At 41.1% G+C, this 15,520-nt stretch overlaps 1 protein-coding gene across 1 annotated transcript in view; it reads left to right on the top strand.

Annotated features, from left to right (window-relative positions):
• The window catches only part of Pgm5 (phosphoglucomutase 5), a 163,021-nt gene that overhangs the window by 100,416 nt on the left and 47,085 nt on the right, over positions 1 to 15,520 (top strand). Inside the window, exons 8-9 of the mRNA XM_005324092.5 lie at positions 10,547 to 10,682; positions 13,743 to 13,926. Of these exons, the coding sequence (XP_005324149.2) occupies positions 10,547 to 10,682; positions 13,743 to 13,926 (320 nt within the window). The remainder of the gene's footprint in view (positions 1 to 10,546; positions 10,683 to 13,742; positions 13,927 to 15,520) is intronic.

Below are 15,520 nucleotides of genomic sequence, written 5' to 3'. Positions count from 1 at the left end.
GCTTCACTGGGTCCTTGCACTGAGCTTCCTTCAATGCCAGATCCTGGACAGGCTCTGAGCTGGCTGTATCAGAATCACAGGGAAGATTGTTAAGGTACAGATTTTCTATCCTACCCCAACTTGGATTCTCTGCAGGGTGGGACTGCGAATCTGCATTTTAAGTAAGTGTCTCCAAGTACTTCTGAGGTTCAGCCAGGAACAGGAAACATGGCTCAAGTGAAAACTAGTATTTTTGCTTTTCAGTGGGATTGTAGCAGGAGTGTGCCTGGGGTGCCATACCATGTTTGACCTGGGCAGGACAGAGGCACAGAAATTGGAGGCTGAAGTCCTCATTCAAGACCCTTGCCGCCTACTCTTGGTCCAGCCAAATGGCCTCTCTGACCCTCATCTGCAACTTGTAAGAGTCGGCCGATCATAGGGGCTCTCTGTCTTAGGATGTTTTCAGAATCAAAGGAGCTAATTGTAAGGTAAATGGAGAGATGGGAAAGTATCTAGTCCCAAGACTGAGGTGGAAGCATCTAAAATATAGCCATGCTTTCCACGTGGAGGCGTTTTCCAGCAACCTTGGGGCACTGAGCTCTGTACCAACCCGAAATGCACACTTTAGTGCCAAGAAAGCTTCAAAATGTGAATCTTCCTCAGGCTTAGGAACACCAAGCCTTTGCCCAGGGCCAGGGCCAGGAGCAGTGAGATATCTCCTGAGTGGAAATATCCCCTGGCAGCATCGTGAACTCCCACAGCGTGCCAAGGCAACAGGCTGGTGGCAGGATTACGCTTCTCTCCTATGGAAAGCTCCAGGTCCTAGACAGAAGGAAACTTTCGTTCATTGTACTATTAAGGAACCAAGGTCATTTAAGAAGCTAAGTGATCTTTTGTGCTAGTACCAGGTATTCACCCACTTCCTGGGAAGGGCCTTGGAAAACTGCTTTACAGAAGGAAAGGAAAAGGCTTGGTAAATCATCAAATTTAAATAGAAGACTGCTCATCTAAGTGGCACTCTGGTTCCAATTTTAAAGGAATCTGGACTTGTTCCCATATACAGAGAAGATGTGCTAAAATACTAAAATTAAGATCCAAAAAACCAAAAACTTTAAAGTTTTTTCTTTTGCATTTTTGAAAATGTTCCATTGGTTTCATTGCTGACATCAGTTTTGTAAGAAGTGATACCATTTGGGGAGTATATGAATAGTCATAGACCAGTGCTTGTCCCTTTACAGGTAACTCTGAGGAATTGTTCTTTGGGTGAAAGATTGGAAGATCTCCAGATTTGGCCACCATCTTCTGAAGTGCTACAGTACTTAATATATATTTTGAGCAAACTAATGTCAATAGCCCTACAAGTCTGCCAAATAAATCAGGCAATGAAAAAATGTTTATTTTTTTTTGAAAGTATTCAAGATTTTATTTAAATGAGCCATCTAGTATATGCTTTTGTATACAATTTTTTTTTCTTTCTAAAAGTTTGAAATTACATCTAGGTCTCCTGACACTAACAACCAGTTCATAATTATCACAACAAATATTTTCACTAAAAGTTCTTGAGTATTGCATAGTGCTCTTAAATTGGCTGTTTTCACGTTTGCTCAGGTTTTAGCACAATAGAAAGAGGCACAGAGTATGTATGTATTCCATGTCATAGGAAGTCTTGAGTATCTTTCTAAATTTTTAATATCTGCTGGATTCTTTTGCTCACTGTGCAGATATTGTAAATACCCTGAGAACAGGGACCATGTCTCTCTCATTCAGATCTTTTTCCTTGGTATATGGGTAGATCCTAAGTGTGCATTTGTAGGATAGATGGAAAGAAAAAAGAAGAGAGGAAGAATTACGTTTTAGTATTTCTTTCTTGCATTATTAGTAGTAAGTTATATTTTTATTCTCAAGTGGAAATGTTCCTGAAAATCTGGGCATTTTAGTATCCTAAGATTTAGGAGGACTCATAATAGCAAAATCACACAAATATAGGCATGTTTTAAGGGGATGGAGAGGGATGTTAGGGATTATGATAAAATCAGAATTATGTAAAATTTGAAAAGAAAGTTGATATTTTCAATCATCCTATAGCTATCAGCACAAATTAACCGCTGACAAAATTCTTCTAGAGAGATCTCTTCTCTCAAAACCAGTGTTAATGGATATATTTTCAAAGTATTTGTAATTTGTGGTTTTACCATGTTCATGGCTTCTCTGCTGCTGCTGACGTTAACTTGGAAATAGTTATGTTCGACAAAGGGCTAGGTTCCAGCTTCAGCAATTTCTTTTTTGGTATGTACTAAATTCTTACTGTTCTTAGAATAGTCATTCTGTGCTCTATTGTCTTATAAGTTTTTATTATTGACTTAAGGTCCAGTTACCTTGTGAAAGAACATTTTATTTCCCCCAGTAGTTGTACAGTTTACAACACCCTTAGGGCTGTGCCTCTTTATTTGTATTTCATATGTGAACTGCACACAACCTGACTCCAGATTGGCTTCACACTAGTGCAGTGGCACAATACTAAATAGCTTTAAATTCCTCTTATTTATACAGCTATTTAATTTGCTATTTATCTTTCTCAAAGTTTAAAAAAGAGAGAAAGCTTTAGTTTATTTCCTATTTTGGTGGTCATTAATGCTACACTCTGACGGTTTCATTTCTGCCCATTCTGTGAATTTTACATTATCGAGGTCCTGCCACATTCCTTTCCTTCTTTGTGGCCAGTGTGTGTAAATGTGGCTCGGTTGCAGAAGTGGGGTGAGGAGGTCGTGATGACAGCATTATCAGCACAGAGAGAAGAGTTTCTCTGCGGGGCTGTTAGAAATGGGTTGTGTGCACGTGTGCAATTCAATCTAGGCTGGGTAAGAGTGCAGAGTTGCTGTGATTGACATCCCCAAGAGCCTCCTGGTAAAGCTGGAAAACTGAAACTCCTTTCTGGACTCTCTGCAAATTATCAACCCCTGTTCTGAGAAATAGCTCCCATCTGGAGCAAGAAGAATGTCTCCATCATATCGTTTTCTTGGAGTCTTCGTGGTTCCAGTTCCCTTGACCTTTCAGTTAATCCTCTACGGCAATGAGAAGTGGCAAGAGGGAATGTTGTGTGAACAGAAACAAAGGAATGAGCCTCTGAGGCTGTGTCAACTCTTATCAGTGCTTTCTGGGACTGGGCGCCCTGGAAGGTCATGGCCGTTGGTCACAGATTGAGGACTTCCAAAGAGACTGAGCATTTCTTTGCAATCTGCTGAAGAATTTTTAATAAGAAGGTCTGTCCTTTGGGATTTCGTTGCAATCACTAAAATTGTGCTTGGAGGCTTTCTAACTTGCGCTTTGGGAAATGACTAGTCATTAAGTGGCCACATTAAGAAAATAGAGTACAATGACTGCAGAGTAACAGGTCTTTACTTTGAAATCCCCTGGAGAGCTTTCTGGCTCAGCATATAACCTGTCAGGGAAAAACTCTTAGTAAATTCTGTTGTTCCTGTCAGCCTTAGTGACAAAGGAATGGAGTGGGGTACATAAGTTAGGAGACCCCACTTTCTATGCTGGTGTGTTCCTGCAGGGGAGGTGTGTGGGCTGGCTGGCCATGAAATTGTTCAGGTGGTCCTTCCTCTACCATGATGGTCGATTGCCTTAGGTCATGTGTTAATAAAGTAGTGCTAATATACATTGTTTATTGTGTACCTCCTATGTGATAGATACAAAGCTTAGCACCTCCTGTGCTTTATTTCACTGAGTTCTCTCAAAAATGAGCTGCTTTAATGATGAAGTCACTGAGGCTTAGGGAGGAAGGTAAAGCTACTGGCTAAGGTCATACTGATTGAGGCAAATTGAACCCAAATCTTCCTGGCTTCCTGACCTCTGCTGCTGCTGTGTAAGGGAGTGCTCACACATCTTTCTGATTCTTTTGTAAGAAGGTGGAATGAGTTCTGGGGGCTTGACAGGATGGTGTCCTGAAACAGCCAAGTACCAGGAGTCGAAAGACCCTGTTATAATCTTCACACCACCTCTAGGTGGTCTGACTACTTGGGACAAATGGCTTAACTTTATGCACCTTGATTTCCTTATTTTTGACAAATCAGTTGGATGGGGTGAACAGTGAAGTTTTTCTCGTTGTGATATTTTAGCTCACTTCTAGTTAGCCTCACTCTCAGTGAAGAGCAAATCTGATGACTACTTCAGACTGCATACTAGTGGTTCCTATAATTAACCATTTGTTCACTTGATGAACGTTGGCCATGAACCTATGAGCCAACTTGGGACAGAGTGAGGAGTAAATTTCAGACCAGTTTCTTTGCTCATATTGTTTGCAGGGCATAGCTATGGTCAGCATATTTATGCCAAATGCTGTTCTCGTTTTACTTGTGATAAGTGTATGGTTACATACTCTTATTCCTTGGGAGCCACATGACCGGCAACACAGAATGAACTGCGTATGTCAGTGGCTGCTGTCTGGCCTTTCTGGGGTCACAGCGGGATGTGGACCACTTACCTGCAAGAAAGCTTTGTGCTCCCATTGATGAGCATTTGCTACATTGAAAAACTTATTTTAAGCATCGAAAGGTGGCAGTTCTTAGTGAGCCTTGCATTGTTGCCAGATGTTAAAAAAACTGAACATGTGATTTAAGAAATGGGAAAAACAAAAAAACCTGTCATGATTCTACAACATGTTCTCAAATCTCTGATTCACCTGAAAGAGGTGTCCCCAATTTGACCTCATAATTCTACTATTTTTTAAAAAAAATAAATAAAAGAACAAATCCCTGTCTTGAGTTGATGAAAAGAGCATTGGAAGAATTTCATAGGAAAATAATGAAAATCATTTGTAAATGAAAAAGATTAACTGATAGAGGAAAAGTAAGAGGAATTTTGTAGCTCCTTGTCATATGCTGGGGGAGAGAAGGACAAAGTGCCATTCATTGGCTTACTCTTTAAAAGGACTTCCTCAGCTCTCACTAGGTGGGACGCTGTGCCTCCTTTACTCCTGGGGACTGCTGTCACCACTAGGCTATTTCAGTAGTAGTGAAGTCCATAGGTTTTGGAGCCAAATTGCAAAGGTTCAAATCTTTTTACCACTTTGTAGCCATGTGACCTTATACAAATGACCTAAGTTCCATGTCTTATCTGTAGAAAGGAGCTCTCAGATTGTGAAAATGAGATAATAAAATAGCTGAGCACAGTGGCTGGTGCCTTGTTGTTATTCTTAGATGGGAATTTCTCCTGCTTATAATCTTGCTTCAAAATTAAGTGTGTATATATACATGCCGTCTGTCATTTCTGGTTCTAGGGAATCTGTGTGCTGAGGCATGTGCTGAATGTGTACAGCTCCTAAAAAATCACTAGGAAACATTTGGATTGAGTGACCTTTCTTATTGGATGACCAGCCATCCTGCTATGCTGGGGACTGAGAAGCTCCTTGGGATATGAGACTTTGGGAGCTAACACTGAGAAAGTCCCAGGCAAACCAGGACTTTTTTGAGTTGGTCACTCCAAAGTTGGCTAAGTCCTTGCTTTTTGGAGTGCAGAGAGAAAGCATGACACTAAAGCTGGCTACAGTGAGGACCACCCATGTGAATAATGCAAAATTAGAGCAAATTAGAGCAAAAGAGGTAAGAAGCCTAACTCACTAGCCCTAACATGACACTACATGGAGTGACTTTCTTAAGCAGTGGCTTTTAGCCCTAGCTGCCCATGAGAACCACCCAAGGAGTTTTTTACAAGAAGAATGCCATTGAGTGGTGCTGCACTCCTGTAATATCAGCTATTTGGGAGGCTGAAACAGAAGGATAGAGCTATATAGCTCAGTGGCAAAATGCTTGCCTAGCATGTGTGAAGCCCTGGGTTCAAGCCCTTGTATTAAGGTGAGGTGGGGGGAGCATTGAACATTGGTGTTTTTTAAAGTTCTTCTGGTGATTCTAATGTGCCATCTAGTTACCTATGGGTGAAAAATGACTTACATGTTCCTAATTGACATATTTGGAGTTCCCCTCTCTGAATTTCAGCTGTGATGATTTGATATGATGGAAATGCCTATGAGGTTTTATTAATTTTTTCACACTGGTATTTCCACTGGAAGCACATTCCTTTAAAATGATGGAGTGTACTTTTTAATTTTACCTTTTAGTACCCTTTTTAATATTTTATCATTTATTTATTGCCCTCTTCTGTGAGGGCGGTATACTTGTTGGTATACTGCCTACCCTCAAGGAGCATGGTTTCAAAACTTGAGGAAACTCAAAGGCTAATTTGAGTGGAGAAGGGACAGTGCTATTTCTAAGGAGAAAAAAAAAACGCACTCCCTCTTTTTGTGCTGATTTTTGCTGGAGTCAGGTGTGAAGGAGTGGAGTGCTTCCTTCTGATATCCAGGTGGGGATGCTGGCTGCTCAGGGATGCTCAGAGTAAGGTGGAGGGGGGTTGGGGCCAGCTGGCCTGGATGGAGGAAGGCTGGGTAAGTGGCACTTTGGGAGTAGGGGTCAATTCTTGCAATGTCCTGAGTGAGGGGCAAGCTCTGGCTTCCCCAGCATTAAGGAAGGCAGGGGAAGCATGCTTCACAAATTACTTGGCATCAAAAAAAGCTCTCAATCTATGAAAAGACAGGTAGGAAGCCGAAATGCATATTACTATGTGAAAGAAGCCAGTCTTAAAAGGCTACGTACTGTGTAAGTCCAACTATATAACACTCTGGAAAAAATCATGTTTTCAAATATGAATTTATATGCACCATTGATAAGTTTAAAATTGCCTTACAAAAATAATGGGTCCATGTTTGTCTTGAAAATACTGCAAAGAAAAGAGAAGATAAGCACCTGAAATTCTACCACTTCAGAGATAAATAACCTTTATTGATGGTTGGGTGTCAGTTGTTATATGCATACATCTTTCTGCCAAAAATTGCTGGATATTATTTTTGATAAATGGTTTCTTTTCCATTTATTAAAGTTAGATGAACCTTGTTCTGTTGCTAAAGATTCTTACTCAATACTTTTACCCACACAATAAGCTTTTGTGAGGATTTTTCACAATTATCCTATTGTTGAACAATTAACATTTATTTTTCCAGGTTTGCCCTATTTCAGTGAATGTCCTCATGACTAAAAGTTAAGAAAATAATATAGCTGGGTCCAAAGCTAAGGAATTTATGAGACTACTGATCATCATTGCCAAATTATTCTACAAACTGTGCTCACGTACACTGGTGCTTTGTCAATATTAGCTGTTCTCCTCCCCCACCCCATCTTTGCTAATTTGATAGGCCCCAAATGGTATCCCATTTTATCGACTTTGGCCACAGTTAAGACTGAACATATGTTCAAACATGTATTGACTGTTAATATTTTTCTCTTAAAAATTGCTAGTTTGTGCCCCCACACACATTGTCTCCTGGGGTTCCTCTTTTTCTAATTAACTTTTAAAAACATTTTTTTTGCCACAAACACTATTAGTCCTATCATATATACATATATGTAGTGTGAATATTTCTCTCTTCCATTTTGACTATTTATAGTGGGGTTTTAGAAATCCATTCAATACCTCTGTGTTTTCTGCATTTCTTACTTACCTGGCACTGAAAACATTGGGTTAAAGAAATAATAAAAGGAGACTTGTATCCTCAAAAGCCCCTCCAAGGCACACTGTGGTCATCCAGTGGAAACATCTGTGTAATTGCTGCACCATTAATGTCTTTATGGCTACCTCAAAGAACTCTGAAGAGCACAGTTAATTTTACTTGATCATTGGCCCCTTATGAATCTGGGCAAATGTTGTACTTTTTGGCGAGGGTATCCACGCCAACTCATAGTTTACTATGTGGTTGGCCAAAAATGATTGAGGTATTTTTCAAATCCATCTGAAAGAACTCTATGTCTCTCTACCCCTGAATTATGGCATCTTATCTCACAAACTTAATAGCAACTAATGGTTCTATATCTAGATAATGTGACCCAGCTGGAGGTCCAAGGTATGCAAAGCTTGTGTTTTAAAACAAAAGGGTATTTTTTTCCAATCAGTAAGCAAAAGTGATTTTTTTTTCAACTATAAAAGGACAAGAGGTTTTGAAACGATCCCACTGGGCAGGGTTTCCTAGACTTGTTTTTTTGGCAGCGGGCCATAGAGCTAAGCCTGAGTCTTCCAAACATCTTCCATTTTTGTAGTAGTGTGAAGAATTCACTGGCTGAGGCCAGAGTCACTTTATGGTGTGATGATTAATGCCCAGGGTCCCCCTGACGTAGAGGCCGCCACAATCGGACAACTAACAGTGTCATCAGCAGACCATTGATCAGTGCATATTGAGAACTAAAGACGTGGTCCTTGTTTCCTTTCCATATAAGTACCTTTGTTTCTCCTTCAGGGTTGTATGTTTTCCTCCCTAAGTAAATATTGGATTTTTAACACAAAACATAACAAGAATGGCAAATGGTCCCTAGCTTCAGTGAGAGGTTGCCAAAGATATGTAACTTAACTAAGATACTGTTTCATCCCATCTTGAAGTTTTAACAGCTCCGTGGCATGGGTCTCCTTTGTTGATTTTCTGTGTATGTTTCATTGTCCTGAAGCCAAGATTTCTGTAGTCCATTCTCATTACCCCGTTCCAAGAAGAAATTGTCCACCTCTGGTTCCAATCTTGTTTCTTAAGACATTGTTATTGCTAATCAGATACACACACACACACACACACACACACACACACACACACACACCCGTAAATAACAGAATGGTTTGTCCCAAAACATGTATAGAGAAGCAGCACTATATAGATGCTTTCTGTGAATTACCAACAAAGTCAGCAGTAACAATTGCCTGCAGTTGTCCTTGTCACTGCTCTAAATACCTAGGCATCTATAGCCTCTTAATCCTGGAAATAACCTCATGAGGTAGGGACAATTGCTGTCCCCATATTTCAGATGAGTGTAGTAAACAAAGTAAGTGGCTGAGCCAGAATTTGAACATGAACAATCTGACTCTAGAGCCTGCTCTTTTTTTTTTCTTTTTTTTTCAGTGCTGGGAGTTGAACCCTGGGCCTCATATATGCTCGGCAAACACTCTACCACTGAGTCCAGCTCTTTAACTTGATTTAATGAATACAACAAAATCACAAGATTGGTCATGGTGTCTCCATTCTACAGATGAGAAGCTGAGACTCAGAGAGGTTACTAACTGCAATCATGTTTCACACACCTGGGAAAAAGCAGAGATTGGTCAAAATCCTAATTCCAAAGCCTTCCTCATGAATTCCTCACTTTCCACGTTCTTTTGAATGCAGGGCTTTATCCTCTTCACAGAAAGCAAACAGCTGGCTCAGAGACAGATGCTTAAGTGGGCCTGCAGCACATTCTTCTGGGTTCTTGTTGCACAGGAAGCTACTCATTTAGACTGCACTCTTTATTTGTGTGAATGACACGATAAGAATCGCCTCTTTTTTCTACATAAATAGCTGTAGGATTTGGCATCCAGTTCATTCCTGCCTCAGGGACTTTGCATTTGCTCTCCCTCAGCTTGGAACCCTTTGTCCCCAGACCTTGGCATGACTGACTCCTTCTCAGGTGTCAGCTCAGATGTCATCACCTCAGTGAGATTGACCCTTTTGAGTTCTATCCCAGTCTCCTAGGGCTTCCATAAAAAATCCTCAAACTGGCTGGCTTGAAACACAGAAATGTATTGTGTCAGAGTTCAGGAGGCCAGAAATCCAAACCCAAGGTGTTTTTGGCAGGGCTGTGCTTCCTCTGACAGCTCTAAGGAAAGGTCCTTCCTTGCCTCTTCAGCCAAATTCCTTAACTCCAACCTCGGTCTCTGTCTTTGTATGGCTTGTGTCTCTCCATTTCTCCTCTTATATGTCTTCTCTTCTTTTTATAAAATCACTTGTCATTGAGTTTAGGGCCAATCGGAATATTTCAGGATGATCTCACATTAAGATCCCCAACGTAATTATACCCACAAAGACCATTTGCCCAGATATGGTCATATCCAGAGGCTTCATGAGGATGTGTCTTTGGGGGGACCAACATTCAACTTAGGTAAAGTGGCCTTGGTTCCTTTTATGTTCTGTGATATCAGCATCTACTTTAATTTCTTCAAAGAATTTGTCCTAATTTGATGCAACTTGTTCTGTTATATCTGTTCTTTTATATGATTTCTTTTGTCTGTTTCTATTTGCATTCAGACTTTATAAGTAAAGAACTATCTTGTTCACTGCCATATCCTCAGGATGTAAAACAATGGATATTTTAGGGATCTCTGAATATTTATTGAATAAATGGATGAGTTAAGGATATTGTTGTCTAATGTAATATGTCAGTTTGGCTCTTTGATTCCTTCAGAATTTTCCAGGATTTTATGGGGTTTTTTGTTTGTTTGTTTTGTTTTGTTTTGTTTTGTTTTGTTTTGCTGTTTTGTTGTTTGAATTTCAGTCAGCAGTTATTTAGAAAAGCAAATCTATTATGGACATAAATTTTACTCAGTGGGTAATACATTCAACCCTTTCTGTATAACATTTTCTAACTCGTCTTGTTGACTCCGTTCGTTCTTGCTTCCCCCCAGGGAATGAATTCTCAACATAATCCTTGATTTTTTCCCTTAGGCTCTGATCACCTCCGAGAGAAAGATGGCCTCTGGGCTGTCTTGGTCTGGCTCTCCATCATCGCTGCCCGGAAGCAGAGTGTGGAGGAAATTGTTCGGGATCACTGGGCCAAATATGGCCGCCACTACTATTGCAGGTGAGGGTAAGGGAGGGTCCCTGCCTGCCCCCCTGGGGAACTACTCAGGGAAGTTTTCTGAAACCAGTCGAGTAGAATTTTAAGAAGGCAGCATCTCTCAGGAAGATCTGAGGGACACTGAGGCCGGAACTAGATCATGCTGATAAGTGGTTGGGGTGGTGTCAAGGACTACCAACCTGGAGGGTGCAGATTTCACTTCCCTTCACGGCACCCTTCTCTACTCTTTTTATCAGGGCCCATAAGGTGGGCAGCCATCTAAGAGGATACGTGAGCTGTAGAGCATGAACAATCCCCTGGTAACCATGGTGGCTGGGAGGGGAATGCCCTCAAATAGAGGCATTTCCTATTGGTTGTCCACCTGTAGTGATCAAGGAGCAGGGCAGGAACAGAAGCTGTTACAGGCTGGGTGCTCTCATATTCTTCTTTCTACCTTTGCCTTTACCTCCTTATCAGTGATTCAAATGATGTCCAGGATGTCCAACCTGGCACCCTTCCAAGGGGCCATGTGGTTCAGGAGTTAGAGATTTTGCTAGAGGTTTGCTCTCAATAAGAAGAGACAGAAAAAAATGGAAATATTACCTGGGAAGGAGGGAGATGAAAAGATAGTAGGTAGAGGAGGTGATCTCTATCTCCTTCTTGTTGTTGAAGTGAGGGTAAGAGTGTTCTGGGGGCATGGTTACTTGCTGGGTGTGTGAACCTAGTACCAAGCCATGGTTTAGGGGCAGGAGTGGTAAGAAAGAATGTGAACTGTGGAGAACACAGGGTAGAGGGAGGAAATTTGGGGGTAGTCTTAGAGATTCTGTCTATTAAAAACATAGATTGTGAATCATTTTGTTTTACTCTTGAATAGTTAACTACTTTGGAGTTCAGTTGTATTTCCAGAGCTTAAGGGACAGAAAGAGAGCTTTAGACTTTAGCCTTATAAGGTGATTGTTTCTTCTCTCAAGAAGCCATTTACTTAGATAAATATCAGAGAATAAAGAAGACTGTGATAATATTTATTAAAGTCAAAGAGATGGCAATGTTCTGAGAAATGTAGACAACACCACAATATTCTGGGTTCCTATTTAGTCAAGAAGAAGGAATATGACAGCCTGCATCATCTCAAATTATTCTTTGCATCCTCAAATAAGGATTCTCAAGACAGGTGGGAATTATTTTACTTGTCAGTACTCCTAACAAGTGCCCCAGCCCCTTTACTCTTTGGGAGTTCTGGGGGGTTAATCAGCACATGAAATTTTACTATTGTATGAAGCTCTTCTAAAAAGTTCAACTAGATAAATACATTATATTTGCCAACCTCTGGCTTAATGAGATTGCTTCGAGTCAGAGATGTGTTCCTCATCAATTGTGGAATGATTATGTAAGTTTCTGCAGTGTTTCGAAGAAATGGTGTTAATGATAAGTGTATTTATAATATAGTTCATGTCTGTGGCCAAGTGCTTACATGCTCATCACTTTTTTTCATAACAAATACCATATTAGAGAATAATATGCAAGGGAGATTTAATTTCTCTTAGGATGTTGAGTTATGTTTTAGATTTCTATCCAAAAAGATCACAGAGATAAAGAAAAAGGGTAGAGGGAATAGGTAGAATGAAAGATAAACATTTCTTTCAACCCCAGCAAATGGTAAGTTGAAAGGTGTTTGTGAAACAAAATGATTTCTAAGCCAGACAATTTTCTTGGCAGGGAGGAAATAATAAAACAATTTCAGTTTAACTAATACGAATCCTGAAGTTGTATCTGAGAAAATAGCTCAATTTTCCTTGTTTGAGCTGGCTCCAGAAGGAATTCTCTATTTAAAGGTTTTGTTCCTTGAAATGTGTTGCTGTTGACAGTGGCGGGTAGAAGGGGCACTGAGGGGGCTGGGGATGTGGCTCAAGTGGTAGCACGCTTGCTTGGCATGCACAAGGCGCTGGGTTCGATCCTCAGCACCACAAAAAATAAAATAAAGATGTTGTGTCCAAATAAATAAATAAATAAAATTCTCTCTCTTAAAAAAAAAAGCGGGGGGGGGGGGCACTGAGGGAAACATTTATTCCATGTTTCTGAGATTCACTTTGCCCCTGTCTCTGTTGATTCCTGCTTCTTTCCTTTCTTCCTTTCCTTTTTTCCCATTTCCCTTCCAGCCTGCTAGCATAGCATCCTCTACATCCCAGGAGTAACAGAGAACAGGAAAGCAAAGGTCTGGGCCCTCCTAGAGTTCACTGTGGTGGATAAAGACAGACAACCAGTAAATAAACCAACCAGATAAATACAGACTGTTTAACTTTCAAAAGAAAATGTAAGGCATGATGAAAGAAGGGGAGAGAGAAGCTGTTTGGGAGGGATGGTCAGAGAGGCCATTTTTTAGAATTGACAATAGTTTTAAAGATTGAAGGAAAAGCAGGATATGATGGCACACTCCTGTAATCCCAGCAACTCTGGAGGCTGAGAGGAGAGATTGAAAGTTCAAAGCCAGGCTAGGAAACTTAGCAAGATGGGATGTAATTCAGTGGTAAAGTGCCCTTGGGTTCAAGCCCCAGTATCTCAAAAAGCAGATAGAGAAAGACTGAAGGAAAAGGACGAAACAGCTTGTCGAATGCGCCAGGTATAAAGGAGTCTAAGAGCACACGGGGTGGAGGGAGCTAACAGGAAGGGCAAAGGCCCAGAGGAAGGAAAGGGCTAAGGAGCCTTGCAGACTGGAGAGGTTATCATGGTGGTTGTAGTGAGTAACAAGGGTGAAAAGTGGAACAAGTCAGGTAGGGCAAGTGTGGATCCCATAGTGGATCCACTCAGGCTGTGGTTTTGAGTTTTGTTCTCAAGACAATAAGTGTGTCAGGAGTGAGTTAAGGAAAAGGGGTGACATGATTTGACTGTTGTAAGGTCTTTCTGGCCACTTTGTGGGGACTGGATTGTAAAGGTCAGTGGGCAAATGGGAGACCGATTGAGGGTGGTCTTCTGTGCTTCCCTTTCCTGAAATCAGAACCCAGGATTAGACCAGCTTGAGGGGTCCACCCGGTGGCCGGTTCTCTGATGGGGTGTTGGTTCATCCTGTGCCCTGCCTTCCCTCACTAGGTTTGACTATGAAGGGCTGGAGCCCAAGGCGACATTTTATATCATGAGGGACCTGGAGGCCCTGGTCACAGACAAGTCCTTCATTGGCCAGCAGTTTGCCGTGGGGAGCCACATCTACAGTGTGGCGAAGACAGACAGCTTCGAATATGTGGACCCTGTGGATGGCACCGTGACCAAGAAACAGGTACTTGCTAGAGAATCAGTAAAACAACCTGGCAGAGATGGTGGACAGGATGTCCTAGAACTGAAAGGAGTGTTTGGGGCTGATCTATTCCAAGCCCTTTATTGTACAACATTAGTTCTCTGCAACCAGGACAGAGGCGGCCTTGGTGAAGGTCACCTCACTAGTTAGTGGCAGAGGGGAATCAGAACATGCACCCTCTCTGTCTAGTATTCTGTCCACTTGTTAACTGATGGGCCAATGCCTCAAATAGGTACAGACCCAGCATTTCCTTCTCTGATGTTTGCAGCCTCAAGGTCTTCGTATGCTGTGGCCATCACTGGTATTAGCTGTAGAGAAGTTACTCAGAGCTCAAGAACGCTGTCCTTGGGACCCCCGAGTGCAGGGATGTTTCACCTTCCATTGCCTTACGCCATTGAGGACTCACAGGAGCTTAGTCAGATGGATTTGGCACCCCTCCTAGGAAAGAAACAGTTGGAAAATTTTCCCAGAAACCCCCTCAAAAAGGAAGGGTTGAGGTTGTGAATGATTATAGTAGATAACTGGCGAAACAAACGACAACTTCTATTCCTCTTTGTGAAATGTGCAAGAAACGTTGATAGTTATTATAATTATTTATCTGTTCAGTTTTGTTTATTTGTTGGCTATGGCAAATATTGGCTCCTCTGAGAGCACATTATAGGCATTAATTTTTGTAATTTATACACCCTGAGTAATGTTAAGAGAAGTGCAGTCCCCAAATTCCTAAAAATCTTAACTTTTTATATATTCTTCATAAGTACAGACAATAAAATCAGGCAGAAACTGCAGGCCTTTGGGGACTAGATATAATGTAGTTACTTGTGTTTTAATTTGACTAGAATTTCCTATATCCTCGTTGTCATATGATCCCCCAACTTGCAATAAATCCACATACCTTCTTGCTATTCTCTTGGTACTCTCTCGGGTCTACTTACTTTTATAGTGGTCTTTTATCTCCAGGAAAATATCAGTCTTTCATTATAGAAGCCCTCTGATGGCCCAACAAACTGATTGTCACCTCACTTTGGAAAGATAAGGATAGTAGAGAAAATCATGGATAAGGAGCTAGGAGACTCAGCATCACCTCCTGCCACCTACTAATTGAGACTTTCAGAAAGTTGCTTAATTTCTTGGAGCCATAGTTTTCTTCCTCATCTGTAGAATGCTTACCTCACAGAATTATTTTAGAAATAGAATGTAATCAAATACACAAAAGCTCTTAGCTCTCCTTTGTATAAAAATTCCCCAATACATTTTTATATTTGTGGTGTGTTTTATTCAAGGACTGGAATGCATTTGCTCTGAAAAAACACCAGTGAATCAATCTTTGGAAAGTCGGGAGCTTAGCTGGCATCTCTGAGCCTGTATTTAGATGTGGATTTTCCAGTTGTGTACCACGTGCCCATTTCCATTTTATACAGGGCTTTCTGGACAAACTTCCCCCAAATTCAAGGCTCACTTTGTTTTTGTTACTGCAGGATTCAAGAGACATAAAATATGTGCTTTCTAAAGTATCCTCGGGAGGTTTTGTTCACTGATGAGGAAAACTTGGAAACTGTCCCTTGGAGGGATGGGT

This window comes from Ictidomys tridecemlineatus, chromosome 4 (genome assembly GCF_052094955.1).
Source record: "Ictidomys tridecemlineatus isolate mIctTri1 chromosome 4, mIctTri1.hap1, whole genome shotgun sequence".
Lineage (NCBI taxonomy): Eukaryota > Metazoa > Chordata > Mammalia > Rodentia > Sciuridae > Ictidomys > Ictidomys tridecemlineatus.
This window is presented reverse-complemented; position numbering and strand designations above follow the sequence as displayed.